The sequence below is a fragment of the Megalops cyprinoides genome, chromosome 2 (genome assembly GCF_013368585.1).
Source record: "Megalops cyprinoides isolate fMegCyp1 chromosome 2, fMegCyp1.pri, whole genome shotgun sequence".
NCBI classification, from domain to species: Eukaryota; Metazoa; Chordata; class Actinopteri; order Elopiformes; family Megalopidae; genus Megalops; species Megalops cyprinoides.
The window spans coordinates 28,878,029-28,905,888 of NC_050584.1; the positions used below are offsets into that span (position 1 = coordinate 28,878,029).

At 48.9% G+C, this 27,860-nt stretch overlaps 2 protein-coding genes across 5 annotated transcripts in view; one reads left to right on the forward strand and one right to left on the reverse strand.

Annotated features, from left to right (window-relative positions):
* Window positions 1–5,441: 5,441 nt before the first annotated feature.
* cyldl (cylindromatosis (turban tumor syndrome), like) lies at window positions 5,442–15,812 on the reverse strand. Of its 4 annotated transcripts, none has more exons than XM_036521711.1 (16): window positions 15,409–15,812; window positions 14,730–14,808; window positions 14,177–14,646; window positions 13,700–13,984; window positions 13,020–13,101; window positions 12,566–12,759; window positions 11,438–11,603; window positions 10,863–11,004; window positions 10,197–10,307; window positions 9,326–9,420; window positions 8,809–8,872; window positions 8,472–8,604; window positions 8,258–8,366; window positions 7,869–7,987; window positions 7,178–7,391; window positions 5,442–6,645 (listed from the first exon to the last, which is right to left on the reverse strand). In XM_036521711.1, the coding sequence occupies exons 3-16, from the start codon at window positions 14,615–14,617 to the stop codon at window positions 6,461–6,463; spliced, it is 2,340 nt and encodes a 779-aa protein (XP_036377604.1). In that variant the 5' UTR covers window positions 14,618–14,646; window positions 14,730–14,808; window positions 15,409–15,812; the 3' UTR covers window positions 5,442–6,460. The 4 variants fall into 4 exon arrangements, with proteins under 4 accessions (XP_036377604.1, XP_036377605.1, XP_036377606.1 ...); XM_036521712.1 differs by lacking the exon at window positions 15,409–15,812 and adding an exon at window positions 15,312–15,384; XM_036521713.1 differs by lacking the exon at window positions 14,730–14,808.
* Window positions 15,813–15,944: 132 nt separating this feature from the next.
* zc3h3 (zinc finger CCCH-type containing 3) overlaps window positions 15,945–27,860 on the forward strand; it is a 58,834-nt gene continuing 46,918 nt past the window's right edge. The window contains exons 1-3 of the mRNA XM_036521372.1: window positions 15,945–16,012; window positions 16,987–18,523; window positions 19,986–20,188. Coding sequence (XP_036377265.1) covers window positions 15,967–16,012; window positions 16,987–18,523; window positions 19,986–20,188 — 1,786 coding nt within the window. The 5' untranslated portion in view covers window positions 15,945–15,966. The remainder of the gene's footprint in view (window positions 16,013–16,986; window positions 18,524–19,985; window positions 20,189–27,860) is intronic.

Here is a 27,860-nt window from a genome sequence, read left to right on the forward strand (position 1 = left end):
CACAAAGCTGTGTCTTTCTGTCTGTCTGTATGTCTCACTCTCTCTAAATGTAATTAAATTCAGTTCAGTTTGCTTTAGTTGCACACAAATCAGAAATGGTGAAACATACTGTGTTATAGTCATTTTAATGATAACATGCAATGAGTATACATATACAATTGAATCTCTCCTTCTTCCCCTTTCCATCTTTCTCTAATTCAAATTCAAGTTCAAATTCAAATCAGCATTATTGACATGACAAACTGAGAGTGTGGCACGGTGGCTGGGATCTGACTCAGGGGTTGCTGGTTTGATTCCTATGGGGGGTACTGCAAGGTACCGGACCTGAGCTGACCTGCTTCAGTAAAGATCCAGCAGAGGAGATTGATGGTATAAAAATAACATATACTACAATATGTTTTCCCGAATTAGAGCATCTGTCATTGAATCATTAATGAAAATGATAATGTGAAAGAATTATTATCCAGTCTCAATGCAGTGGGAAATAGTGTAGTGTGTGTGTGTGTGTGTCTGTGTGTGTGTGTGTGTGTGTGTGTGTGTATGAGTGTGTGCACGCGTGTGTTTGTGTATGTGTGACTGTGCGCGTGTCTGTGCGTGTGTGTGTGTGTGTGTGTGCGCGTGCCTGCATGCATGCGTCCATGCATGTGTGTGCGTGTGTGTGCATGATGCCAGCATCCCTGCTGATCTCGGATCAGGCAGCTGGCGCTCTGCTTAGCCTGTTCACTGATGGCTGCAGTCCGGCTGTGTGTGTCAGAGCAGGGTGCGAGGGGGCGGATTGCCCCGCATGCGTTAATGCATTCCGTTTGTTTCCGCGGGAACAGCGTGGAGCGCCAGAGGAAGAAGGCGGCAGCATCACCCACAGGAGGACGCCCACGCCAGCCCCGCCCCCACTGGGGAATCCAAAAGGAAGTAAAACCGGGCCAGGAGGCAGAAACCACAGGCTTCTCTGAGACTCTTCTGCAAAGGCAAGAACCCGGTGACTCTCCTGTGGGTTTCTGTCAGTTTGTCTCTCTCCCTGTCTCTCTCCTGCCCCCTTCTCTCTCTCTCTCTCTCTCTCTCTCTCTCTCTCTCTTCATCACACTCTCTCCCTCTCTCCCTCTCTCTCACACCTTCCCCCTCTCTCACCTCACAATGTTAATTTTAGGAGCTGTAAGTGCCACTGCTTATAGTGCTTTTTCAGCACAATCATGTTTTTAAAAAGCTGAAACGGTCAGTAGTTGGTGGAAAGCTATAAAGCTATTCTGTTTCACGAAATGATCCTTTCTCATTCGATGCTCTAAATCTATGTATACTTCATGCATTACAGAAAGAACCACACTTTCTGAGAATTCTGATCCAGTCTAATCCAGAATAGCCACCTGGGTCACCTACATTGTGGCAATTGCCTTTATTGTTCACCACTGGGGGGCATGAGTATTTGAGTATTTCTCGCTCTCTTTAGTTTTGGCATTTTAACTCAGGTTTTGCTCTGACAAGAAACAATGTATAGAATCTATTTAAGCTGAGTGTTTTGAAGAGAAGCTTTCACTCATTCACACATTGACTCAATGTCATGTTAGCACTTTACTTTCTATCAGTCATTTTCAGATTTGAACCCTGTCTATATGACTGGATGGGTGACAGTGTGGCCAGGTAGCTGAGGAGGAGGGCTCGTAGCTCCCAGGTGGGCCGCTGCCATGGTAACCTTGGTCAGAGTGCTTAACCTGAACCGCCTCAGAAAACCGAGCTGTATAAATCGATACCATGTAAGAACTGTAAGCATTGTAAGGGGGTTTTCATATTGCTTCGTACTGTTCCTGAGTACGATTGCTCCCCCTCTCCACTCCCCCGCCAGTCACCTTTCACATTAGTAATGTTGTTCCATACCCGAGTACACTTGCGTATCTACACACTCCGATACAGTAGGTGGCGGTGTGCACCTAGTTGGTTTGCGATCCGCCAATAAACACAAAGAAGAAGAAGAGTACACTTGCGTCATCAACTACGCGACATTTGTTTATGTTGTCGCTCCAGTGTAGAAAAGCAAGCTAATCGCAAGATCCCAAGCCCATACAATGGAGTTGACCTTCGCACTATGCCTATTATTATACATATACTGGAGACAATGTCAAGAACGACCCTCTCGCCTGCCTTCCTACTTTATCAGCTATGGCCGTGCAGTTCAGAGGATGAGATCGGTGCGTGCTGTGCGCATACGCAGATTTCGGAGGAGACAGGCGGCGTTAGCAGTCCAGTTTTGGTACAGTAGTCTTCACACCTGATACGAACCATACCCGAGTACATTCAAACTTCAAACTTGCAACCTCTAAGTTCCAGGTCCGGGTGCTTATTCATTGCATCACACTGCTATCCATCCCCATGCGGTTTATGTTGGTACCCATGGAAATGCATATCAGTATGTTGTAACAGTGAAGGACCTGGGCTTAGAACTCAGGGGTTGCCAGTTTTAATACCAAGTGGGGCATTGCTATCCATCTCTGTGGAATCTTCCTCCCAGATGATCCTCAAGTGAATTTAGATGGCGTTCAGCCTGTACCCCTGTAGGAGACGGACCGATACCCCTGGGGAGAAGGGACTGTCAGACCTCAGACGTCACTATAAGTGAAATTGTGTTTGTACAGTTTGGAAGCTGTTTACTGTCCTGCTGGAAAGAGCTAAATATTTTACTCATCTTTTGTAAATGTTTATGAGTGTACGTGCTGCTCTTATCGTGTGTGTCTTTCTAGAAATAACTCTGAGGGAGTTCAGAAAGCCGTCCTGGAAACGTGTCACCAGCTCACACAGGGCTCCAGAGGTAAGTCAGCCAATCAGATGCAGCAAAAACTCCAGCACTCCACCCTACTGGAAATATTCCTGACGAGACAGAGCTTTGTGTGGGGGTATACACCCATTGGTATGAGGATCACCGAGTAGGAACGGGAAAATTCACGAAATACCATGGATACATACAACTAAAGCATCAAGGGAAATTCAAGCTTTAGTCAAACTCCAATGCGTTCGGTGACACTGAGGTGGTGCATAGTTTGTGGGGTAAGAAATGTGTGACGGACAGACATGGAGACATGGGGTGACAGAGAACTGTGAATGTAATTATAGTAATTATAAACCTGCAGTTGAAAAGAATGTATGATGACCCTCTGTGACCTCAATATTAGACCTTTTTTTAACTTGAGGCTCGAAGAGGGTTCTATGAACTGGTTCTAAGAAATGGCATTTGTGTGAGAAGCTAGGTAAATATCCAAAATGCATCAGATGGGCGAGTTAGAGGCTGGAAATTAAGACTGAGGAAAAAAAGAAAAAATAACAGGAGCATTTTTGGTGACCTTAACCTTTGATCTTGTAGCTAGAAAGCTGGCACAACTCTGGGGAGCAATGGAGATAAAATTTGTGTCAAGGTCCCCGATTGCCCAGAAAGCAATGGAGATGGGAAGGAGAAAAGGTCAGCGTGGGAACACCCCTCATCGCAGGTCTGCCTGTGAGGAAGTGTGAGAGGGAGCCAGGAGAGCCCTCGTCTTTGTCTGCTGCGCTCCGCCTGAATGTAATTAACTGGTGAAAATGAACCTGAGGTTTAGAGGGAGGGCAAACACAAGGAGACGGACCTTATGGAAACTGGCTGAAGTGACAGGTTCCAGCAGAGCTTTCCCACAGCAATGTGCTGACTCCCACAGAGAGCCATCATCCTCACACACACACACACACATGCGCGTGCGCACACACAGTTTCTGACAACTGCCGTTCCTGTAAATAAAGAAGTCTTTCCTGCGAAGATCGGAATTGCGCCTTGCTTTTCCTTACATAGGGAAGAGAAAAAAAATGACCCGCAGCTAATTTTCTTTATTAATTGTCTCATGTGGCATGACCTTTGTAAACCTTTGACGTTTATAACAAAAAAGACTAATATGAACTGAAGAAATCAAAATGCTAGCTCCTGTATTATAACTGTGGTGTTATCGTGTGAAGTACAGATAATGCTGCCCATAACACACAACCAGGTTAAAGGAATCAGATTCAGACAGATGATCCCACCTTCGTCTGAAACACAAGTTAATCAGGCCACTTAAAAAAAAAACAGGTTGAGGACCGCTTCCAGGTTAAAGGCTGGCGTTATCCTGCCCTGACATACCCAACACATCCAGCCTTGCTGCTCTGCTGTTGTTCTCCAGCAGAGGGCGCCCCTACACACAATATTTCTTCCTCTGTACTTCATAAACAGCACATTGTACAACAGCACTTTTCTCCCTTCTTCTGTTTCAGTGACCCCCAAAAAGGTGACATTCTCTAAACTGCAGCCACCGTGTGCCGGATTCACATGCGGTAGTACTGTGGCGGCCTTCCACATACGCGCAGTATGTATAGAAACAGAAGCTAGTTTGTGTGCAGAAGTGAAATGTAGCAGTGTGCATGAGGGTTCCGCAAACGCTTCGGCTCTTGGATAGCTGCCTGTCACCATCAGCGCACGCCATCTGCCAGTGACGACGACCTCACAAGTGGTGCGCAGTGAGCCGTCGTGGTACACACACACACCAGCAGGGGTTCCCAACCCTGGACCTGGGTGCACACAGGCTGCAGTTTCAGATGAGGTTTTACCGAGTGCTGTGAACTCAATGCCAATGCTAAGGACCACAAAGTATTGCATTAAGATGTTCCTGGTTTACACCATTTACACCTAGCATCAGTAATAACCAGGTAAACATAAGGCAAAAGAGGTTCAGATTAATATGACATATTATTACCCCAAAGCACACCCACAAATGTTCGTAGAAGCACACCTCTACATGACACACAGTATATGACATTCTACCAGCTATCTTCAGAATGGCCACAAGAGGGTACAGTAGTACCAAGAAAGCAATAAAATATATTTTAAGTGTTTACTTTTTACTTGATTTTCTTCAAGTTATATGCACAATGAATACAATACACATCTTAGGTAGACATTTTAACCTTCATATTAAAATATAACAATCCCTTTATAAATCCATGAAGCATTGGAAAAAAAATGCACTGTTGCAAAGAAGGCCATAATTATTCTTGCAAAGCAGACTCATCATTTGCATAACACTTCATGTCAGACCGTCATGACAAGTGATGATCCTGTGCCTTACATACTGCATACTCACAATCGGCATGGCAACAGCATTCCACCATCACTTGTAAAAAGTGCAAAAACATGTTTTGTGCTTCTTTTTATCCACCACCGAACAAAGACACTGAGACTGACTGAAGTAAAAGCACATGGTGATGCATGCTAAACCCCCTTCAATAAAAGACCTATCCATCCCTTTCTTAACAAAAAAAAAAAAACAGTCAAGGTTCTGAAAGCATCATATCCATTCAACACGGTTAGTACTTATTTTAACTCAGCAAAATCAAATCCACGCTAACCTCAAAGGACAGACAGCAATCACACCCAAGTGCAACAAAATGAAAAAGATGCTCCACATTAAAGATAATCATATGATACTTGATGTCCACAGCATTCGAGGTGCAAACAGGCAGCCAGCACTCTGTGCCACAGGAGAATCCAGCACAGGAAACACAGAAGGATTCACATATTTGGTCCATCAGGTAAAACTTCTTCCACTTTCTCCTCTAACCTGCAGAGGGGAGGTCATGGAGGCAGGACAGTCTCCTATAGTACAGGCTAATTTGCTAAACAGGTTCAGAAAACCTATGGGACATTCACTTACTTTAGGTGTTTTAGTAATCTTACAGGTCATTCATTTATGACAGGAATTTCAGTAATTCTATTGGATGTTCATTCATTGAAGGCATTTCAATAATAATATAGGCAAATATGTCTCAATCAAGTTGGAGAGCAGGCCGAGTTCAAAATGTGCCCCTGTCTCTCCCTCAGAACTGGGTCCAGTTGGCCGCAGTGAGGTGTGGGGTGGGGCTGCTAAGGTAAACACGGTAACCATATGCGCCAGAAGGTCAGAGGTCACCTTCCCGAAAGCAGGTAGAGCCGAATAAACACCCAACCCAAAGCTTTACCTTAGACGCAGACCCCTGAGCAGACCCAGCGAACTGGCCTCTACAGCAGAGCACATAGTTACACAGTAAATAAGACAAGCTCTCAAAGTGACATCAGTGAGATCAGCGGCTCAGAGCAAATCAGGGATCATGCAGACGCCAGAAACAAAAGGCACAGAAAACCAGCTGCAAGACACAGTTAAAGTGGAGAGTGCAGGTGTGCTGGGAAGCAGGTCACAGGATAAAGGTGGTATCGGTTTCTATGATACAGGTGTTTGGTATCAGATTTCAGGGGAAGGCATATTGGCTTCTATGGTACAGGTGTATAGGGAAGCGGGCCTCAGGCCTCTAATGGTATAGGTGTGTTGCGAAGCAGGTCTCGGTGTAAGGTGGTATTGGTTTCTATGGTATAGGTGTGTTCGGTCGGGGGTCTCAGGATTGGTTTCTATAGTACAGGCGACAACAGGTTTCTACAGGTGCACTGCTCTCATCGATAGAGCGCCATGCTGGGACTCTGGTACAGGTACATGTAAGCGTCACAGAAGAGACGTTTGGCCACGCCCTCCATCTCCCGTGGAACCTGAGTGGCCAGTTCTGCCAGAGGCATCTCCAGGTAGCGCCCAACCTCGGGACACGCCCACACCGTGGGGATGTTGAACCCATTCTGGTCTCCTGGAAACAGGGAGAGGTGTCTGGGTACAATGTGGGCACAGAGAGAGGTACAGGCACACACTGCTCTCACAGAGAGGAACACACTCACACAGGCATGCAGAGATAGTCAGAGAACAAGACAAGAGGAGCCATAAGAACAAGAAGAAGAGACAAGAAGACAAGACACTCAATACAGCCAAAGCCACACACTGTCACACAGGCACAGAGAGAGAGAGAAAGAGAGAGAGAAAGAGAAAGAGAAAGAGAAAGAGAAAGAGAGAGAGAAAGAGAGAGATGCAAAGAGGAAAACAGACTGATGCACAGACAGGTAGAGAAACAGGTACAAACAGACAAAAAGCATTGGAATCTGTGGAATCCTTTCAAGACATGGCAATAGACACAGAGAAAGAGAGAATTGCAGACATGACGAGACAGACAGACAGACAGAAACAGAGACACAGACGGACAGAAACAGAGACACAGACGGACAGAAACAGAGACACAGGCAGACAGATGCAGAGACACAGGCGGACAGACAGACGCTTCCTCTCACCCTGCCTGTCGGCCATGCTGTCGAAGAAGATCCAGTCCCTGCTGCCGGGCCCGTGCCGGACGAAGGCCACGTAGTGACTGGTCTCTATGCAGAGCACGGCGAACAGCTGCAGCTTCTCCCTGGGGGGTGCGCAGGGGGAGCCGGCGGGGGGGTAGCCCTCAGGGAGCCGGACAGCAGAGGGCTTATGCGACCTCCGCTGGGGGTGGGCATGCACCTGCGGAAACGACCCCACCCCGTAGCTCACACACTGACCTCAGAACAGCTTCGCACAGCGTCTGCTCACTCACAGCTACACAGCAGCTCTCTCACGCAAGCCAAGCCAGGTGAGTTACCCCGGTAGCACCACAAAGCCAGGGACACTGTCTGCCATTAACGAACTGGACTTCCTGTGTTCCAGGTGTGGACAGGAAGTGAGGACTCCGGGGTTGACCTTCAGAGCTGAGGTTGAGTTCAGCAGGTGGAATGTTTGGCAAAAGTGCTTATGGGAAATGAAGTGAAGCCAGCTGGACTCACCCTGTTTGAGGCAAGGCGTGGTAGTGCTGAACAGGCCTGAACAGGGCTACAATGTTTGGACAAGGTGTTACGAGGTAGGGTATTGTTCAGTCAGGGTTAAGTGGGATACCCATTTGGAGCAGGTGTTATGGTGGGGTGAGGAAGTGCTCAGTGACTGAGACAGTGTTAAGCAGGTCACCTGTTTGGAGCAGATGCTGCAGAACTGTTTGAAGCCTGTGTTCCCAAAGGCTGGGTCTCTGAAGCAGTCGGTACATTCAACACTGGCGAGCTGACCACATAAAATGCACTCCTGTGGACCTGAAACAAACACACACACACACACACACAAATGTCAGAGTCTGGAAGCAGTGAGGTGCACATGGGACTGTTTAACAGACTGCACATGACTCAGTGATGTGCCATGATGTGCTGAGTGTAGGCCAGCTGAACTGTATGTTATGGGAAGGCCAGGTGAATTGTATGTAGGTGAGCTGCACACAGGCCAGGTGTATTAAGGGTAGGTCAGGCATGTTGTAGGTAGGACAGGTAATTTGTAGGCAGGTCAGGTGTGTCGTGGGTAATGCTCACTCTCTGAGAGCAGGTCAGTGATGTCCAGCTCCAGGGATGGAATGATCTTGCTGAACATCTTGAACTTCTTGCCGAAGCGCGGCATCTGGAGGATGAGACAGGAGGGGATCTGCAGGAAAGCAGAGAACCAGCACGTGAGAAACACTTAATGCACACACAGACACACACACACACACGCGTACACACGTAGACACACACGCACAGCATGACAGACCTCGGCCAGTCTGAGCCCAGCGCTCTGGAAGGAGTGCTCCAGCAGCTGTTGGACTGTGGGCAGGACCAGGCTGTGGTTCTGATCCAGAAAGATCTGGTAACAGTAGCCCTCCTGAATCTTCTCTCCCGTTGACCTGCCAGAAAAATGATGCATGTTACCACAACCCCACACAGGCCAAACACAGGGTTCAAACCTCTTTCCAATTCTAATTCACCACTCAAAGCGGCTGAGCAGAGGAGTCACACATTTTTAAATATCAGAGAGACAGACAGACAGGCAGACATGCGGACAGACAGACAGACATGCAGTCAGGCAGACAGACAGGCAGTAGTCTTACAGTTTGAGGAGGGGCTCCAGGGAGAGTATGCGGTGCATGATGAGACTGAGGAACTCCTCGGGATCTGCTCACAGAGGGAATTCCCATTACCTCACTGCACAGCATCACACCTGACACAGTCTACAACCCACATCACAGCTAACGCTTCCTGCTCAAACCAAGCTTTACAGAACCTAGCCAAGGGTCGAGCAGCAGTGTGCCTTCTCCAAGTTTCAAGCTCAAACCACACCGTCTAAACTTCAGAGCCCCAAAGCAGGGGGGGTGGGTTTGTCCTGGGCAGCTATTATGGCAGTACGGTGATTATTTTAACAAGTGATTGTTTTAAGAGCTTCTTTCTGTGACGCCTGACCTGTACCAGCTGCAGAGGCCTGCTGGTGTAGATTAGAGCAGTGCGAGTCTATGTGTAGGGCGATGCACTGTAAGAGGGCTTATGAGACTGGGGCCACGTCACCAGGTTCAGGATACCCTCGGGTACAGTGCGCTGTGAGGCGCGTTGGCGAAGTGCAGGATGTGTTACCTTTCTCCTCGGTGGTGAAGGTGTGGTCACTGTGTCCCCCCTTCTGCAGCTGCTGCCGGAGATTCATCACGTTCCTGCTAGGAACAAAGCCGTCTCTGTGTACAGACGCACACACAAAAAACGCATTAACACACACACAGACACACACACACGCACGCACACACGCGCACACACACACAGACACACACACACGCACGCACACACGCGCACACACACACAGACACACATACACAGACACACACACGCGCACACACAGACACACACACACACACAGACACACACAGACACACACACATGCACGTAGTGTGTGTGTAATGTGTAGGTGTGTAGTGTGGGCATTAGGGTGGAGGTGCATAACATGGGCATTATGGTGGAGATGTTTAGCATGAGCATTAAGGTGGAGGTGTGTAGTGTGGGCATTAGGGTAGAGGTGTGTAGCGTGGGCATTAGGGTGGAGGTGTGTAGTGTGGGCATTAGGGTAGAGGTGTGTAGCGTGGGCATTAGGGTAGAGGTGTGTAGCGTGGGCATTAGGGTAGAGGTGTGTAGTGTGGGCATTAGGATGGAGGTGTGTAGCGTGGGCATTAGAGTGGAGGTGTGTAGTGTGGGCATTAGGGTGGAGGTGTGTAGTGTGGGCATTAGGGTAGAGGTGTGTAGTGTGGGCATTAGGGTGGAGGTGTGTAGCGTGGGCATTAGGGTGGAGGTGTGTAGTGTGGGCATTAGGGTGGAGGTGTGTAGCGTGGGCATTAGGGTAGAGGTGTGTAGTGTGGGCATTAGGATGGAGGTGTGTAGCGTGGGCATTAGGGTGGAGGTGTGTAGTGTGGGCATTAGGATGGAGGTGTGTAGCGTAAGCATCAGGGGAGCAGACTCTGACCTGCGCAGGGGGTTGACGATGTCCTGCAGCAGGGTGGTCTGGATGGGGGCGTCCCGCTGTTTGGTGGACTTGAACAGCAGGGAGTCCAGCACTGAGGAGCAGGAGAAGAGGCTGCAGAGAGCACTGCAGGTTAGAGTGCTGAAGGCTTACATCTACACTGCTCTCAGTAAAGGTGCCGTACTGCTCATATGTGCGAACACACCGGCGGCATTGTAACCTAGTGGGAAGGAGCAGGGCTCATAACGGAAATGTTGATGGTTTGATTCCCCTCTGGGGCACTACTGCTGTACCCTTGGACAATGTACTTAACCCATAACTACTTCAACAGACATCCAGTTGTATAAATAGATAACATGTAATAATTGTAAGCTATGTAGGTTGCTCTGGCTATGAGCTGCTGCTAAATGACAATAATGTAATGTAATGTAATTGCACTTGTTAGAAGTGAGATTTGAACAAAACCCGTAATTCAACATTTTGTGTTTAATATATCAGACACAAAATTCATCCACAACTGTATATAACCCATCATTATCCCAAATGAAATGAAATCCAGACTTCAGGTGCCCTGTATCATTGGAACCTGTAATAGAGAGGTTATAGCTGTGGGGTACAGTGTTCAGGGTGACAGGCAGGGCAGAGGTCTCCTATGGGAGCTGCTCCTACCTGAAGAGGGCAGAGTCCATGTAGCAGGAGTTACAGTGGCCCTGGATCCCTCTCATTTTGCCAACCAGCCTCTGCAGTGCCTCCTCTGAACTGAGGGGGGCGACGGTGCCACAGTCCACTCTGCTGAGTGCTCTGTCTTTCTCTGCAAAAGCAAAAATAATTGTAAATGAATAAAATGTGTATGCTAAGTACACATCAAGTCACTGCAAAAAAAGCATTTGAATCCAATTAAATTTCGTTACAAAAGCCTTCGCTTTTTATCACACAAAAGACAAACAGAAAACATCAATAATCAGAGACAGAAAAACTAGACCCTGGACTTTTGTCAGAGCCCTAAAGCACGAGAAAGACCCTTATCTTCGAAGAGTAACCAGAGGCAGAGCTTTCTCTTTCTCTCTGTTCAATATAACTTCTTCAGTCTCAGTCCTCCACTGTGCTTTACCTCTCTCTAATAACACTCGAGCAATGCTATGTCACATAGCTCTACCCCAGGTCCTAAATCAGCCCCTGCCATCAGCAGTCAGCAGGAAAATCAGCTCCAAATCACTGCCCGCTGATCTGGGAGCAGCTCTGACCTGGGTGTCTGTTTGATGCAGACAGCGGTCCCTCCTTCTCTCTGGGAGTCTGGAAGCGAGAGTCCGGCCGACAGGAGACCAGCTTGACAAACAGGCCCTTTTTGGGGTCACAGCTAAACAGACGCTGGCCCTTGAACGTCCCATCACTCACTCCCACATCCTCTTCCTGCAGAGGGAAGGAAAGAGGGAAAGGAAGGATGAGAGAGAGAGAGAGAGAGAGAGAGAGAGAGAGAGAGAGATAGAGGTACATAGGGCTGGGCAATATAGCCATCGCGATACATGGAATAGCCATTTTTAGCACAATAACAGCTATCCCCAGTATGTAGCATTAGGTTTCTTACTGTATTTTTTTCCCTTTAGTCATACCTGATGTGGGAGCACACCTCCAAAGTTCAGTGAAATGCTCTCGGGGCAGAAAAATATCACTTGTATCTATATGTTGGTTAGCTTACCTATTAGCTTTGAAAAACACATAGCATATGTTCTCACTCTTTATCTTTGAAGCCATGTGTTTCTATCTACCACATGGAAGCAGCATAGTGCTGCTGTTGTGATATCAACATTGAATAGATACGCGTGGCGTTTTTTCCCCCGGATGCATTTCACATGGCCTCGGAAAACTGGAGATGTGCTCCCGCATCAGGTATGACTAAAGGGAAAAAAATACAGGAAGAAACCTAACGCCACATGCCGGGGATAGCTGTTATACTGTGCTAAAAATAGCTATTCCATGTATCACGACGGCTATATCACCCAGTCCTACAGGTACACACTTTTAAATGAGTGCACTAGTGCACCAGGATCTGCTCACTGGTGCATCAGGAAGCCTCAGCCCAGCTATGCATGCATCAAATTAAAAAGCATCAATTTATCTGCCATAAAAACTCATTTGGCAAATCAATATAACCTAGACAGAAATGTGCATACAACCATCATGTGACACTGAAATGTGTTCTTTCTCCACTGTGTATTCCACCTCAGTACCAACTGTCAGGGTCTCCTCCAGTGTTTTAATCCTCATTTTCAGATTTTTGAAAAAGCATTTAATGTCATATTTTCAGGAGAGAAGAGGGGAATTCTGTGGAGATCCACTGATGAACAGCAGGGGGCAGTGGTAAGTCTGCTCACCAGCTCCAGTCCGACCCTGGTTCCCTCCATTCCTGGCAGGTTACCGATCCAGCGCACTGTCCCGTACACAGTCCTGCCTGGGCTCAGGTCCACCTCCACCACAGAGTCCAGGCTGAGGTGGATACCCTCTTCTCCGTCGCCCGACAACCACGGGCGTGGGTCCACTCCGTCCGGCGAAAGCACTGATGTGGCACCTGCCACCAAAAATGCAGACATGCAAAACAACACTGACAAACCGTTCCAACCTTCCCAAAAGAAAAAGGGAGAGAAAAAATAAAAAAAGAGAGAGAGAAGCAAGAGAGAAAAGGAGAGAAAGGGAGGCTGAGTCACAGCCTCGGAAAGAGACTGCGCTGTAGTTGACTGGAGACAGAGTCAGTGAGATGTATTCACTGAGATGAGGAGAGACTCTGAGCCGTACCCACCTAGATCAGGTGAGGCACTTGGTGGTACCCACCTGGGGAGAGCATGTCCTCCCTGATGACATAGTCCAGGGGTATGCTGATTGGTTCTCCATTGTCTCCCTTCTCATCTATATCCTGCAAGCAACACAGTTTGTACACACAGAACCAAACAGTCACAGTAAGCACTTAGGCCTGATACACACTCACTCATTATGCAATGAACGACAACACATGATTATTATACACAACGTGCTAAAGCCCACACTCACATTACAAAGGGAGTCAATGTGCACTGAGTCCATACACATGGAATCCATATACACCGGAGTATTGTACACACTGTTACTGAATAAGGCCTCATACTTCATTGCAACATGCCTCCTGCATCCAGTGTGACTGAACAAACACCACAGATCTTATAAAATTATCCACTGTTTCAGTCTCGGTACAGCACGGCACAATGGCGTCTCACCCTACATTGCAGAGCTGCCAAAAATAACTTTTTCTCATTACTCTAATTATGAATTTGTCATTCAAGTTTATATGCCTGCCCTTGTTTTTTTTGTTTTTTTTTTTAAAAGTTCTCTTAATGGGAAAGCCCTTTGAGCTCCTAGGACAAAACACACCACAAAAATTAATCAAAATTAAAAAAAAAAAATAAAATAAAATAATTAGATTAAATTTAAAAATGACTATTTTAATCTTACTACTGTTATTGTTATGTTATTATTACCGGAGAGATGTGTACAAATGTCCTGTTCTCTTTCTGCTCCAGCGCCATGACCATGCCATTGCGACTGCGGTCATTGTCCATGAAGAAGGTCACCCTGTCTCCAGCGGTCAGGGGCTCCTTCATGTCCCTCGGAGGAGCTTGCTGGGCCTTCGGGGGGTCCTGAGGCTTGGTGGCCATGGGTTGGACTCTGGTGAAGGAGGCGAACACGCCACAGTCCTTGCCACAGGTGAAGTGCCTCTTTCCCAAATACTGCCCGTCACACGTGCCTTTCCCCTTGTCTTTCCCCTGGGGAGGCAGAGATAAATGACAATCTTAAGCAGCAGCTTATAGATAATATGAATCTAGCACAGTCCTACATGTCCATGTCCTGTCCTAATGCATCAGCTATGCATATACACGCACCCACGCGTATACACATACAGGCAAACGCACACCAAAACACACATACACATGCACTCATACACACACAAGTCTCACCTGCAGCTCGATCCCAAAGTAGGATCCTGCGATGGGATCAGGGTACTTTCTCTCTGTGATCGCTCCAATGTAGCGGATCACACCCTGACACCACTCCCCATCCACCTCCACTTTCACCTGGCAGTCCTTCTTTAGGGTGAGGGCGTGGTCCAGCTTCTCTCTTTCCCGAAAAGCCCTGATCCTCTCCCCATCCTCACCCAGGGCTTGCAGAAGCTCTGCCTCCTGCTCTGTCAGTGACTGTATGGCTGCCACCTTCACACCTCTTTCCACACTGGTGCTGAAACACTTGACTGGTAAGTATTCCAAAGTCTCTGTGTTCTTGATTTTTGAAACATAACGGCTTTCCTCAATGTAGCATAGGTGGCCTGCACGGTAGCGCTCAGACGGGTATGGAAGATTCTCCACAAGGATAAAATACATGTTTTTATCACTGGAATCCATCACTCTAACCGTACGGCTGAAGTCACCACCTGACAGGGGAAAAGAGAAAAACGGTGAGTCATGATGTATCCCTAGAATAATGTGTTAGGGTTCGGGTTATGCTTCCTCTTACCTTCAGCTTTGGGGCAGCGTCAGAGCACAGCGTTCGAGCACCTGAGGGTCGTAGGTTCGAGCCCAGTAGACGCGCAACCCTTTAACAGTACAGAGCCCCCAGTAAAAACGCTTGTAACAAATTATAATACTCGCTCTGTGCTACTTAAAATTACACTCACACCACTTATGGGAAATAATTTAAAGAGTCGCCAATTCCACACAACAGTAGGAAAACTTAATTGTTCCGTGTTTAACTAGTCAACCGTCAGGCTGTTTTCATTTCAGTTTTTAAATGTTATCAGAATTCTTCCATGTAACGTCCATGTAGGTCTGTCCCCCACGAATCGAACTATCGGGTAGATAAGGTCAATCAACCCCAAAACTTCCGTCTATGGGGACAAACAAAAACATATCAAACAGAAACGAAACTACTGCCTCATATTTTGCCGCCTATACCTAGCTGGTCTGGAATGTCACCCTGCCAGCTAGCTACCAAATTTCACTACAGTTTAAGATTAGCTCACTAGCTACAAAACACTAATGTACTTAGAATATAGCTATAGCAAGTTACACCACCTTACAGATCGGTTTTCATACCTACCGCTCAGTAGTGAACGGTTGCTAGATGGGCTGAGAAACATTCGATATCCAGTATACCAAATGTCTCTTCAAAGAATCTGACGATGAAAATGTCTTACGTATAAGTCGTTGTTGTCCTCCCGTGATTTAAAGTCAGTTCAGCCGACGATACGTCTTCTTGGTTAGCTCGCTGGTACCTACTTCCTATTTCACTTTAGCAACCTGGAATGTTAACGTTAGCAACTGTTAGCTACCCTATACGCCGTCCCTATAGTTTCAGATCAGCTCTTCGCTAAACTGCAAACTTTCGTTTTAACGGTGAACTTGCACAGGCTAGCTAACACGCCTGTCACAGTTGCCGGCAACTTGTGAAGCTTCGGTCTAAAATAACAAAGATGATGGCTGGTAACATCGGCAAGGCAACGATTATAGCCTTTCAACCGGTGGATATATTTGGCTTTGGTTTCATTTCGACAGCGCTGTCAACGACTGCTGAACCCGCACATCAACAGCTAGCAACACAACCATGTGGGACACAAACTCCCATCAGGCATAGCGAAAATTTTGACAAACGATTCGTTTGACCAATGGCAGTTATGATTGGATAATTTTCTAAACGTCATCAACAAACGTATGATTACGCGACTCTGTTTGATGACGCGTGTTTTGTTTCAGAAATGGAGGACAGAGAAGCGCTGAAGAGGCAGATTGAATTATTGCAAAGTAAGTTTGTGGCGTTTCTCGCCAGTGTTTGAGTTTAAATTACGTATTTGGTTTTATTTCAATCTGTATTCGACAAGTACGGAGCATCTCACCATTTGCAACACTTGTTTTTAGTCTAGATAACCAAAGTCAAAGTGTCTAGCTAGCTGACGTTAGCCAGTTTAGTTAGCTAGACAAGCTAAGTTAGATAACGGCATGGGTTGCTGTCAATGTGACTTGCGAGCTAGTTGGACAGTGAACATTCTGTATCACCCGATAAAAATAAGTAGATTTTTATAATGTTTTATAACGACCTATTTAGCAAAAAATGATTCAATTTGTTAGCTAACCAGATACTAGGAAAATATTAAAATTCTTCTCATACCCTTAGTTATTCCAGTCCACCAGTCTGTGATGAGGAATCCTAATTAGTGTTTCAGAATATATTATAGTACATCATTGGCATTTGGCAGACCCTCTTATCCAGAGCGACTTACATAAGGTTGCAGTTTTGTCATGTTATCCATTTATACAGCTGGATATTTACTGAGGCAATTCTGGGTGAAGTGCGTGGCCCAAGAGGACAACAGTAGTGCCTCAGAGGGGAATTGAACCGGCGACCTTTCTGTTACAAGCCCTGCTCCTCCCCACTATGCTACACTGTCACCTTAATAGGCAGCCATTAGTAACCTTCTAACTGGCAAATCCAGTCAGTGAATAGATGTGTTGTTTCTGGGCCTGGAGTTCTGTACTTTCCACCATAGTTACTCTGAGAGTGTTGTATTCTTTTGTTTTAGAAGAATGATTAATGGAACACAGACTTGGAGGAATAACAAGTATGTTATGTAGGCAAGCTTACTACATGACAAGAAGCCCTGTTGCTTCAGGTGTCAGTGAAGAGAAACAGCTCTGTAGGGTTTGAGCTGTCTGTCACTATAGGGCTCACTTCACAGCTGTTTCCTGATTAACGCCTCCATGCCATTTCTGATTCGCAGATCTCATCAACAGCCACAAGAGCGTCCACGGCGACACGCCCTCACCCGCCGGCGAGTGGTGGCCCTTGGGGCCCGCGCCCATCAGGGGCCGGGGCCGCGGGACCGAGTTCCTCCCCTCCTCATCCTCGTCCTCATTCCCGGCCCGGTCCAGACCGTACGGCCACCACACCACAGGACGCTGGAGGAAGACATACTCCCTCAGCAACAAGAGCGCCCCTCCGCCCGGCAGCCAGGTCGCCACCGTGCGGAGCGTGCCCGCCGGCGCCGACCCCGCGGGGGGCGTGGCTTCGCCCTCTCTCGGGCACGCGTCCCAGGCCAGCTCCTCTCCAGCGGCTGCGGGGTCTCAGCTCGTCCTCCCTCTGAGCGGGAAGGAGACAAGCAGGCCCTTGGTGGCTGCACCCTTCGCCGCAGGTCTCCATGGTAACGTGGGTCAGCAGGGGGAGGGAGGGATTGGGACAGGAAATGTTGGGCGGGGCGCTGGCCCGTCAGAGGCAGGGCTGACGGCTTCAGAGACGACAACAGGGTCTGTGGGCAGGACCCAGCAGCATGGGAGAGAGGGACTGCCGGGGTCCAGATTAACAAGCAGCCACCAGAGGGCGCTGAAGGCAGAAAGCACGACCAGTTTACCAGAAGTACTGTCCCTCGGTCTTCAGCCATATCTGGGGAAAGGCCAGGGCTTGCCTGTGGAAATGGCCGCACCCCTAGCCAGTGGCAGAGGGACAGCCCTCTCCCCTCGGGGCCCAGAGAAGCCCGCGTCCGCCAGGGTGTGCCCCTCGGCTGTGCTGCACATCAAGCCTCGTCTCCAGCGGAAGAACGATCCAGCGCCCGCGTTAGCTGCCCCCGCTCCCCTTCCCCCACCTCCTCCCCCTCCCTCGCTCCCTGCTGAGCCAAGCCTGCCCTGCTCTCCCTTCAGGACTGTGCTGGCCCCCAGGTCTAAAGTTGACACCCCCACACCCCCCAGCCTGCCCTCTCCAATCAGGTCACAGTTCACCTGGGTGAAGAGCAGTGGAGCACCGGCCAGGACGTCCACGCCCCGCATCTCCAAAAGCCAGCCCACCCCCTCTCCCGGGGACACCAGCGCCGTGTCCCCGGCCCACCCAGGCAGGAGAGCTCCCCCAAAAACCCCCAGGTACACCTGGGTGTCGTCCTCCGCCCGGCTTCCCAGGAAGCCCCTCTCTCCCAAGGCGCTGGACACACCCCAGAGGGCCACAGCCGGTGGCGGAAACAGGAAACCCAGATCTGGCATCAGTAATGCTACCAAACAGAAGAAGGGGGCGGAGTCAGGGGCGGGGCTGCCAGCGTCCTCCCAGGCCCACAGCAGCCGGTACAGCTGGAAGGCTGCGACACAGGACACCAAAAATACAGTCCGTGGTGGGTCTGTGTACCGCTGGACCTCGGAGAAGGAGAATGGCCCCAAAGAGGAGAGGGGTCCGGGCCCGCCCCTGTCCCAAGCCACGCCCAGCCCAACGACCCCCTCTCCTTCTGGGTTCAAGCTGAGGAGCAGGATGAAGATCATCAGGAGAAGGTCCTCGGGCAGGTAGGCCTGGCTGGAATAGGCTGTTATACACGCACCACTCAGAGCAGGGCTCTCAGACTCAGCACTCAGCATTGGACTACTTTGTTGCAAACTACAAAAGCTGCACACATTTACACATGTGTGTTTCTTTGAAAGATTTAGGTACTTTAGGTTCATGCTATTCAAATTACCATTAATTCATTAAGGAAGAAAAGGCTGTTTCATTGTGAAATGTTTAGGTGGTCAAAGCGTACTTGTCCCAGAGTTAAGAGAATCAAAATCAAGATTTTGTGTCCGTTTGGAGAAACTGTGGTCCCTCCGTCTTTCATGTTAAAGTAATTGATTAGACACAGAAAAATTAAATAACGCTTATTGGAGGACCTATCCTCCTGTCTGCTCTACCTCATTCCCATCTGTCCCCTTCGTTCAGGACACAATTTCCCACAAACCAGTGCGGTCACCCTGAAATTTCAGCCCTGGGCCACAGGGTGGCAGCAAATTCAAGCTAGTTGAATACCTTCACAGCCTCAGTAGGGATGTGTAGTTGATAGTTGATTTAAAGTGGAGTTTGAGTTCAAAATAACATTTCCTGTGGGCTTCAGGTCAGTGGCATTGTAGTTAGTTTCTGTCCTAACACTATTACTGGGGGACTCAGTTTGTAAGTTGTGAGTGCTTTTAACAGAGGAATTGTCATAGATCACAAGACAGGCAGTCAGACAACACCGGATACCACATGCAATGGACCTGAGAGAGGTGCTCTGATACAATGGCAAACAGATAACCAATCACCTGGGCTGATGGTATTAAAATGATGAGGTTTTTTAAGATATTTGTTGTTGTCCGGTGATGTCCTGTTCCGGTAGCTTACAGTTGTATTTAGGAGCTTGTGAGGTTTGCTCTTGAGAGGGTCAGGAGAAGACACACAAAAAGCCTGAATTAGCTAATCGTTTTGAGGAGGAAGTAGAACATTTATTGTGGTTGGTTACACAATGGTAAGCACCTTATCTGTCAGATATATTCTCTGTTATATATTGTTATCAGTGATATAGTTGTTTTCACTTGTAAGGAACATGTGACCTGCACAGCACAGCACTGATGTGGAGCGCCCCCCTTGTGTCGTCCTCTCTCCATGCTGTACAGTTCAGCACCGCTGTCTGCTCTATAGCACTGACATAGAGTCCCTCCTCTGTTTGTGTTATTCTCTTTAGCAGTGATCTGTACTCAGTAGCACTAGTGTAGAACAGAGCACATCTTCTCCCTCTGCAAATTCAAATAAGCAGAACTGCTGCTCTCTGCTGACCCACCTCTCTCTCACTCCCCCCCCCCTCATCCTCTCTCCCTCTCCCTCTTTCCCTTCCTCTCTCACTCTCCCTCCCCCCTCTCTCTCTCTCTCTCTCTCTTTCTCTCCCTCTCTCCCTCTCTCTCTCCTTCCCTCTCTGTCTCTCTCTCCCTCTCTCTCTCCCCCCCCCCCCCCCCCCCGCAGCGGCTCTGGTTCGGGTTCGGAGCGGAGGGCCAGCCCGGGTGTGGTGATGGTGAAGAGCCGCTACTCGCTACGGCGGCGAGCCCAGACGCCCAGCAGGAGCCCGGCCGCTGCGCGGAAGGCCCAGTCCAGGGGGCTGGTGTCCATCGGCAGGCACAAGCTCCGCCGCCTGTCCCTCTCCACCTCGCCCACAGCCTCAAAGACAGGTAGGCCCCACTGGGCAGTGGTGTTCTGCTCATCGTACGCTGGCCGCTGGCAGCCACACATTTCGCCCTCATTTTCTTTTACTTTAAAAGCTCTTTATTTCCTGCCTGTCACATCAGTCGTTGGGCATCAGGAAGGAAAGCAAAAAAGGACACTAAATCACAAAAAACAAAAGCCCACAGATCCCTCCAGCAAACCAAAACGGCACAGACACACTCCTTACACACTATGACTGTCAGTGCTCCCGCCCCCTAGCTATTGTGTTTTGTTTTTCCCTGTCCATGTGCTTTTGTTTTCCTTGTGTTCCAGCCCCGCCCCACTCTCCGCCCTGTCTCCGCCCACCCGATCATCCCCTCCTGCCTGCTTACACACCTGCTTCCCATCTCCTCATCAGCCCAGCCCTATATCTACCCTGCTTGTCTCTGTCTTGTTGCCAGTTCGTTGCAGTGTGCCTTTACCTGTCTCGTTCCCGCCGTGTTTTCTGCCTGATCGCTATTCCCCGAATCGACCCTGCCTGCTCTTCGACCTTGCTCCTGCCTGCTGTCCTGCCTTGTTCACCTGATCTTCCTGACTACCTGGTTTGACCCTGCCTGTCCCCGGCTTTGATTCCTGTCTGTGTTTGGACTGCCTTCCTGGTATTTTGACCCTGCCTGTTTTGGACTGCCTGCGTGTTCTGCGATTTTGTTAATAAACGCCTGGACTCTGGAGTTCTTGTGGTCCGCGCCTGAGTCCTTGCCTGTGCCTTGTCAATGACATGCTCGGTGGGGTACACGCTCCTTTACACACTCTGACATGCTTGTGGTGGGGCTCGGTGAGGTACATTAGGAACATTGTCACCGACTAAGGCTTAAAATGTGTTGTGAATGAGGCTGGAGTCAGTTACTTTCATCACTAATTGTTTAAATGAGTTCATTTCAGCGCCGGCCGTAACATGAAATTCTCCCTGCCTGGGTGTCAGACAGCTGAACGTCTGAGATTCGCGCAGTCAGTGTGGCAGTTCTGGCAGTGCTGGTTGGTGGGAATATCTTTCCCTTATGCAGAAGCTTTCAGACGCGCAGACTGACCGTGAGTTCCCGCGATGTGTGGCCACAGCACACGGCTGGCCAGTCACTCAGGCTAAAAGTGTGTTTTAGTCCCAGTCAGTGAAACGCTCTTTGTTGTGGATAATGTCGCTGCTGTTTGCTAGTCCCTATGCGGTGCTCACCGTCCCACAACGAGTGCGTGCTGCCGGTTGGTCTGTCTGTTGGCCTGACCTCCCAAATGAGGGGTCACCGTGGCGATTTTGTCTGGAGCAGAGATCCTCTCCTACACCGTTTCCCTGTGTGGAGTGAAATAAGCGCGTCTCAGATGCGTGGATATTTACGCCCAAGCCAAGCAAGCAGCGTTTAAATGAAAAAGGCAGCATTCTGAAGGGGCAGACTCTCTCTGAGTCTGTGCTGGATGTTATTGGCCTGACTGCTCTCAGGGTGGCGGAGCCTGTTGCGTGGCTCTGTGAGCAGTGCGTGCAGATTCAGGCCTGTGCGTCTGCAGGACGTCCTGCAGCTCCTGTGGAAGCTCCCAGAGACTGTCCCCCTCATCACATTACATTACATTCATTTAGCAGAGGCTCTTATCCAGAGCGACTTCCAGCACAAAGAGAGCAGTAGTATCCATTCGAGCTGAATGAGCAACAGTGTCAGACCAGGTTAATAACACTCCCAGACCAGTGTGAGCATAACAGCATTTGTGCAGTCTGACTAGACAGCCTAGAAACTAAGGGAAGCCAAGCACGCATGTTCTGATGCCCATCTGGGTGGAGCTGCTGTCTGGTGCACAGCTGTGGATAGGTCGGTATCTGCATAGCTGTGGTGGCGGTGTGGCACAGTGGGTAAGAGCATGGCTCACAACTGGCAGGTCACTGGTAGCTGTGCGCATGGATGAAACTGTCAGTCACTCTGGATACCAGCTTCTGCTAAATGACAGTAATGGAATGTAATGTATTACTAGCAGATTGTATTACTATCAGAGTGTACCAAACTGCGGCTGGGGACGGGGGAGAGAGGGGTACCTGCCAGTACATTTTTCCACGTAGTGTTTTGGTGTGTCCAGAACATTGCAGATCCCAGAAGGCATTCTCACGGTCTCTGCCCTGCTGTCAACTATGAGAGGAACAACACACACAACCCAATCTACACAGTTACATTCTGCCACAGCTCAGCTCAGACCAGCAGTACTGCCTTTCTCCAGCAGGGGGCCAGCTCCTCCACCGTGTGAGCTCAGTTGGGGGGTGGGGGGGGGTGTAATTGATTGGCCGGTTCAGCGCTGATGGTGAACAAGTGGCGATAGCGGGTAATTTGCAGCTGTGGGAGGCCGCTTCCCCAGCCCCTATCAAGGCCTGGCACTCCGCTCACACAGTAGATAAAAAGCAGCTAATACATAATTATCCTTTGCAAATTGGATTGTTTTAACTAACTGTAGAATATGGGCCTGGCCCGATGGAAAGCAATCAGCGTTTTTACAACCCCCCCCGTCACAATTCCGTAACCAAATCCCTATCTTGGGATAATTGCCTCGAGTCAATGAATTTCAGTGAGCATTAGAAATTCCATCACTATTAACATAAAGCTTTATTCGTTGTGATAGCTTAGCGTTCGGTCCTCTATCCATTTCTTTCTGTCTAACTCTCTCGACCCCCCTTTCCTCCCTCCTTGTCATCTTTTTTAATGTGCCCTTTCTCTCTCTGTATCTCTCCCTGTCCTCCCCTCTCTCTCATTCTCCTCCTCTGTTTTAATGAGCGTCTCCCCTCTCCCCCCCCCCCCCCCCCCTCTCTCTCTCTCTCTCTCTCTCTCTCTCTCTCTCTCTCTCTCCCTCCCTCTCTTCGCCCTCGGCTGTAAGTGGTGAAATGATGCGCGGTTTGGAGGAGGTACAGCTCGGCTGCCTGCGCTCCCCGCAGTAGATAAGGAGGCCTAATAAAGAGCAAATTGAATTACTAATGATGGGAGGGGGCACGTATTAAAGATGAGCATTAAACCCCCCACCCCCACCCCCCCAGCTCCGCCCAATGAGGGAACGGGGTCCGTGCCACAACTACCCCCCCCCCCAGCTGTACGAGCGCTTGATGCGGGGCCGTTTGGTTCTGCTCGTTGGTTATCTGCATGTTAATTTAAAGGGGGCATAAACATAAGTGAGCAGTTAGGGGCGTAATGAATGGGGGGCCGGCACAGGCGGGCGCAAATAACACCATAAAGCAGCTCCGCCGCCTGATTGGATGTCTGAGGAGGCTGGTTCAGCAACATGCACCCGTCCGACGACTGTCCTGTCTCTCTGTATCACTCTCTCTCTTTCTCTTTTTCTCCTTCTCCCTCTCTCTGTCGCTTTCCCTCCCTCCACCTGTGTCTGTCTCTCACTCTCGCCTTCTTTCCTTCTTCCCTCTCTCTGCCTGTCTCTCCTCTTCTCTCCCTTTCTTTCTCTCTCTTTCTCTCTTCTCTTTTGTCCATCTCTCTCTCTCCCTCTCTCTTTCTCTTTCTCTCTCCCTCTCTCCCTCCCTCCATCTCTCCCCAACCCTCTTTTTGTCTGTCATTCTTTGTTTCTCTCTCTCTTTCTAGTTCCCTCCCCTTTCTCTTCCTCTCTTTCCTGCTTTGTCTCTCTCACTGTAAGGACCGCTGTCCAGCCATCTCTTTATGCGAAGTGATCTCTGCATTCCATCACAAACTCATTAGGTGCTCTGTTACCAAGAAGCAGGCTTTAGAACTGTACCTCACTGTGTGTGTGTGTGTGTGTGTGTAAATGTAAAAATCCTAAAAGGCCAGCCTTCTGTGGAGCACACACTGAGCTCACAGTGAGCTCTCTGTGTTTTTATTTTTCTCAGCGCGGTCTCACTGAGTTCAGAGGTGAAGCTGAGCATTTAGGCTTCTCGTGTTCCGTATGTCAGAGGCCTGCTCAATTTTAATGCTAAAGGGAACGCCCGCCAGAGTGCCCGGCGAGATTGACAAATGTACCCTCCGCGGGCCAAATTTAGCCGCGTTTGATGGGTGTTAATTTCGAGCCCTCTGCTCCCCGTCTCTGTGTGGAAACATTTTTCTTCCGCTGTCAGACGGCCTCGCTGTTCTCTCCGGGCGCGTGAACTCCGCTGCACTCTGTTTGACGGAAGAAACGTTTTGATTTCGAGCTTTTTTGGACGGGAGTTTACGCTGGCGTATTCGGTTTCGTGCAGAATGCCCTGCACCGCGGCATGAGCGTGTTCGTTTTACAGGGGCGTGTGTCTGCAAGCAAAACCGATATCCTCTGACCTTTTGACCTTCCCTGTGGGGCCACATAGGTCATGGCTCAGCCGGAGGTCAGAGGTCAGAGCCTCTGAGTCATGTAAAGCGGCCGGCGGCGTCGTGTTACTTTGGTGTTGTTTGTGCCTCTTTTTTTTGTTTGTTTTTTTGCTTTGGTTTGAAGGGAAAGTTTTAGAGACATTGCAGATTCTTGATCCTAAGTTTGGAGCATGTGTCCACTGGAAAGCTGGAAGACTGTCACATTTCCATCTGTCTGCCATCCACATACGCAGCTTGCCTGTCTCTCACCCTGAAGCTACAGAAACCTTTTCTGAAAAAATGGCCTCGCCTACCTCCCCTCCTTTTCTCCAAGATTCAAGATTCAAGAACTTTATTGTCAATGTGCAAGCGCAACGAAATTGCAGTAAAAGGAGGAGTTTTTATTTATTTGGACCAATCATGCAATTTACCCAGCTTTTGTAACACAGATGTTTTCAGTATTAATGAATGATGTCATCTTAACTGTAGTTTCCCAGCAGCTCTTTACAGTCCCATAGTGCTCACTTGACTGCTGGTTACTAGGCACATGTTATGTCATAATCATCATCTGTGACATCTGTGACCTGCGCAGGAACACGAGAGTGGAGAGCAACTAAGGCATTTAACCTTTGACCTCATGAGGGAGATGCTGAAGCATTCTCTGCAGCTGTCTGTTGCCTTGACAGCAGATCTGTCTTACCTCTTTGAAATGTGTGATTCTATGTCTGTGAGTATGTGTGCCTCTGTGTCTGTGAGTGGGTGTATGTTTCTGTGTCTGTGAGCCTGGTCGTGTATCTGTGAGGTTATTTATGAATGTGTATGTTGGATCGTATGTCAGTGAGTTTTATCTTGTATCTGTGAGGGTGTCTAGCTGTTAGTGTACTTATGTTTCTGTGAGTCTGATCATGTATCAGTAAGTGTGATCATGCATCTGTGAGTGTGTGTTATTGTATCTGTGAGTATGATACATCAGCTGCGAGTTTGACTTTGTAACTGTGAGTGGGACACTGTAACTGAAGGAAAGGGTTTTTATGTGTCAGTCAGATCATGTATCTGTGAGTACGTTGTATTTGTGAATGTGATACTGTAACTGTCAGTATGATACTGTAACCATCGAAACAGTGAGTGTACCGTGAGTATCAGTGCAGTGAATCTCCCCTGAATGGGGTTGGAGCAGCAGTATGGCTTTATTTGACACTAGTCATGCGCCATTTCCTCTCAGAGCAGAGCGTCCGTACCACCTCTGCGGCCACACCCCTTTCTGTGACCATGCCCGCATGAGGCCACACCCCACATGAGGCCACACCCCCCTGTGAGGTCAAACCCCATGTTCGTAAATCACAGCCTGTCAACCCCTTGGCCCACTCCCTCACAGCCCCGCCCTGACGGTCCCTCTGCGCTCAGATGCTCTGACCTGCCGTCTGACAGCAGGGCCCACCGGGTCGGGTTACTGATGTGGAGGAGGTTCTGCCTTGGCTGCTGTCACCGGACCGAGCTTGTGGGTCCGGTTACCTTGGTGCTGATGGTCCGGCTCGTCTGTCCAAAAATCAGCCCTCATAGGCAGCCTTTGAGACACTCTACCTTGGTTTCCTACCATTGTCTACATAGACACACTGTATATACTGCTTACGCATAATACACACACACACATACACTGTATATACTGCATACATATACACGTAGGCTCACACACACACAGACACAGACACATGCACTCACACATAGACATGTATGCATGCGTGTGTATGCTGTGTGTGTGTGTGTGTGTGTGTGTGTGTGTGTGTGTGTGCGTGCGCGTGTGTGTTTGTGTGTGTGTTGGTGCCAGAGTTCTCTGCAGGAATGTGTACAGGTGCATGGCACTGGAGCCCCTCTCTGCCAGCGAGTTTCAGTTACATAGACAGCTGCAGCAGCCAATCTGTGTCTGTACATACAGGCTAATACACACACACACACACACACACACACACACACACACACACACTCCCTGCACACACACTCCCTGCACACACATACTACATAACCATTTTGCACACACACACACACACTCCCTGCACACACATACTACATACACATTTTGCATACACACACACACACACACACACACACACACACGCTCCCTGCACACACATACTGCATACACATTTTGCATACACACACACAGCTGCACCGTTTGGTGTGATGGGTGTGTGAGTTCCCTGCACGGATGGCCTTCTGAACCTTCTCTCACAGAGATCTTCTGCAGCTCTGTTTCCTCCCTCTCCCCTTTTCATTCTCTCTCCCATCACTTCAGCTACGCACACAACGGCCCTGAGTGAAAGTGTGTGTGTGTGTGTGTGCGTGTGTGTGCGTGTGTGTGTGTGTGTGTGTGGGGTTGGCATGCTGGCTGGTTTCTTGCTCAGGCTGGGTGTGGGGATGGGAGGGTTGTGCAGGGGTCAGCAGGGGCCTGTTCCCAGTTGGCACATCTGGTCAGGCTGGGTGGGGTGACCAAGCAGCTGCAGGCGCTGTGTGCTACCAAACCCCCAGCGCTGTACCCTCCCCACAGGGTCTGTGTGCAGCACAAACCTCAGTGCCATGTTGTGTACACAAAATTGCACTGAGGTAAATCTCTGAATAGTTTTGTTCTTAATTTTCTCTCTCTCTCTCTCTCTCTCTCTCTCTCTCTCTCTCTCTCTCACTCACACACACACACACACACACACACACTCGCACAAACAGATACACACACAATCATACATACATGCGGACTGATACGCATTCTTACTCGGAGACACCAGCGATGCACAGACTCACTAAGACATTCTGCTCATTCCTTTAGTACTTTCTCAGGCCCTGCATGTCAAACAGGTGGGCCTGTCCTTTACACACTCACACACACGCGCAGATATGCACACACACTTTCTGAACATGTACATGCAGACACACACACATACTGATATACACACAGGCACTCACACATGGACTCTCACACACACAGACACATACAGAGACACACATACACGGACTCTCACACACACACACTTATGCATGGACACTCATATACACACACACACACGCACACACACGGACACTCACACAGAGACACAGACAGTGTGTGGCTGAGTGTTGGAGGCTCCCAGGCCTGTGAGGTTATTTCATGCGCGGTGTGAATGGCCAGGCATGTGCTTTAGTGCACTCCTGCTGACCAGAGCTGATGTGCCTGATACACACAGAGGAAATCTGTGGCAGCTCCAGTGATGCATAACTTTCCTCTGTCTTTTACATTTCTGTTTCACCGTTTATTTCCATGAATGAATCAAAGGTGCTTTGTGGGAGGGAATCATTGTGATCTGGCTTGGATAAGTCTACATAAATTAAAAGGGTAAATTACTGTAAATTTATCACATTAATATATGAATAT